This window comes from Thrips palmi, unplaced genomic scaffold (genome assembly GCF_012932325.1).
Source record: "Thrips palmi isolate BJ-2018 unplaced genomic scaffold, TpBJ-2018v1 HiC_scaffold_2, whole genome shotgun sequence".
Lineage (NCBI taxonomy): Eukaryota > Metazoa > Arthropoda > Insecta > Thysanoptera > Thripidae > Thrips > Thrips palmi.
Window position 1 is genome coordinate 1 of NW_023144629.1, and position 2,509 is coordinate 2,509.

At 54.0% G+C, this 2,509-nt stretch overlaps 1 protein-coding gene across 1 annotated transcript; it reads right to left on the reverse strand.

Annotated features, from left to right (window-relative positions):
* Positions 1 to 520: 520 nt before the first annotated feature.
* LOC117647392 lies at positions 521 to 1,769 on the reverse strand. Its single transcript, XM_034389119.1, has 3 exons — positions 1,610 to 1,769; positions 1,195 to 1,487; positions 521 to 898 (listed from the first exon to the last, which is right to left on the reverse strand). The coding sequence occupies exons 1-3, from the start codon at positions 1,673 to 1,675 to the stop codon at positions 568 to 570; spliced, it is 690 nt and encodes a 229-aa protein (XP_034245010.1). The 5' UTR covers positions 1,676 to 1,769; the 3' UTR covers positions 521 to 567.
* Between the last annotated feature and the right edge of the window lie 740 nt (positions 1,770 to 2,509).

Sequence of the window (2,509 nt, forward strand, 5' to 3'; positions counted from 1 at the left end):
ATTGTGTGTACACAATATGTTTGAAATTTATGTACTTATTGGAATGGCTATTAAAATATTGGGTCTGAAATTTGACTGGCCTGTCCAAACGTTGCTCTCAGCCTTATTGAGACTTGTCAAATAATAATAATCCCATTGCAGGACTACTCTGGTCATATCTGCAAGGACTGTGGTTGTGTTCGAGACTTGAAAACCTTTTTTTCTTTGGTCTTGCTTTTTGTCGTGCTTTATGCTTTCTTGTTAATGTGCCAAGATCAACCCCTCCAATTTTTATGTTTTAAAACAGAAGTGTCAAAATTGGATATTTGTGTCCAGTGTTTATGTGTACTGTACTTCCACCATGTGTTCTGTGAAAAATAAAACTGAATTTTTAGTGTATATGCTTGTTTGTTCCTTTTCTGAACAGATCTGTACACCCTGGAAAACATGAATGACGACCAAGTCAACTCACTCTCAGAGCCATTGAAAAAATGTCGCATCTTGATAGGGATCGTTTTTAAACGCACAGGAACTCCAACAGTTGGCAGAGAGAAGAAAGCTTACTTTATTTGTGGCTCTGACTTTGGCTTACATGCCGAACAGGGAGCTGCAGTCGAGGTGCAGGCCCGCCTTGACAATGGCGTCCTTGAGGCCCTTTTGCACCGCCTCGCTGATCTTGTCGTGCAGCTTGGCCGTCACCCAGGTCACGATCTTGGAGTAGAGGAAGTTGAGCTTGCCCAGGCCGGTGGCGTGCACCTTGATCTTGCCCAGGTCGGTGAGCTCGAGCGAGTCCACGCCCAGGGCGCAGGCTTCGTCGTCGATGAGCAGGCTGGCGCGCAAGTGCACCGTGTTGGACTCCACCGTGGCGGTGAGGTGGCCGCCCGGGCCGAGCTTGCCCAGCTTGGCCTTGTAGTTGTACCTGACGGGGCGAGTCAAGGGGAGTCCGTGAGTACATGGCGGTGGCGGTAGGTTGGTTGCGTCCAGTTAGATGGGTGTCTATGGGTGGCTTGGGTGTCTTGGGTGGCTGAGGGGGTCTGGTGGGTCGAGCGACGCTCGCTTCGGCCAATCAGAGCTCGGCGCGCCGACTTCATCAGGCAACCTCCGGCACCCTCAGACACCCAAGGCACCCATAGACACCCATCTAACTGGACGCAACCGTTGGCTCGCCCTCCGACGCCTTTGGCATGCCTTTGGGATGGCTGACTCAAGACTCACCCGATCTGCAGGTCGGTGAGGCCCAGCGGGACGTCCACGATCATCTTGTCGCCGTCCTCGGACAAGGCGGCCTCGCCGGTGCGGCTCAGCGACGCCAGCGACTTGGCCCAGCCGTTGCGCGCCTCGAACTTGCCCGTGATCTTGATGGGGCCGACCTTCTGCTTGAACTTCTCGGTGATGTCGGGCAGGGCCACCTGCTCCATGCCCCGGTTGGCGATCTCGGCGCGGGCCGCGTCCAGCAGCTGGTCCACGATGCTGTTGACGTCGAGGCCGGAGTCATCGTCGTCGCCATCCTGCGGCACGCGTCAAACATCCCCCCAATGAACGTCAGTCAGTCAGCAACACCCCTACTCGACGAACAACAACAACACGGCTCCCTTCACCCCCTTTGCTGTTGCCGTTTCAAAACAATTACCTCCGCCCAGCAGACGCGGCCCGACAGGGCGCACGCCGCGAACAAGACCGCGATCCAGACGCGCATTGTAGTGAGTTCCAATGGGACTCGGAGCAAACACAAACTCGGCCTCCGACTTTGCGACCCCTGCGCGTCCTTTTATTGGTGTCTTATCTTCGCCTCGACACTCCGCGGCCACTGCCACTCCACTGGTCTAGCGGGGCCGTGCAGAAATTACGTAACAGCAACGTAGAACAAATGCTCAGAACCAGCCTCCGACCCATCATGGGGCGGAGGCATTCTCCCCTCTTATTTTCTGTGTTTTGCACGTGGTTCATGCACGGCCCCTGTCCGGCCTATTTACACAGTCGGAGCGTGCGGCAGCCTCTCTCGTTCCTATGCGACACACTCCATGAGTGCGAATGAGACAGAGCTGTGCGAAATCAGCCCTCTGGCTAGCTCTTGCTCTCTCCCGGAGCGCCTGCGAACCCGGGGGTAGGCCGTGCCGCCGAGCAGCCGCGTGGAGCGGGCGGCCTACGTCGAGCCCCTGGGACCCTGGACCCCGCTGCTGAAGCACTGCTCTCTCTCTCTCTCTCTCTCTCTCTCTCTCTCTCTCTCTCTCTCTCTCTCTCTCTCTCTCTCTCTCTCTCTCTCTCTCTCTCTCTCTCTCTCTCTCTCTCTCTCTCTCTCTCTCTCTCTCTCTCTCTCTCTCTCTTTTTACCGTTACACTTTTAAACGTTACTCAGCTCGCAAAAAGATTATATATTTTGAAATGTTTGCAAAGTCAGTGCAGGATGCCGGTTTAATTAAAGGAAAAACGGCACCAATTCCAGGTTGCATTTTTAACAAGCAAACAAATTAATTAGGTGGTTCTAACATAAGTGTTATGGCGGTGCGAAAAAAAAGGAGAAGAAAGATGTT

Bases quoted from the DNA above. Each gene is read 5' to 3' on its own strand.
- LOC117647392 (XM_034389119.1), bottom strand. From the start codon at position 1,675: ATGCGCGTCTGGATCGCGGTCTTGTTCGCGGCGTGCGCCCTGTCGGGC. The intron at 1,488-1,609 runs GTAATTGTTTTG...CGCGTGCCGCAG, and splicing joins GCCGCGTCTGCTGGGCGGAG to GATGGCGACGACGATGACTC. The intron at 899-1,194 runs GTGAGTCTTGAG...TCGCCCCGTCAG, and splicing joins CTCACCGACCTGCAGATCGG to GTACAACTACAAGGCCAAGC.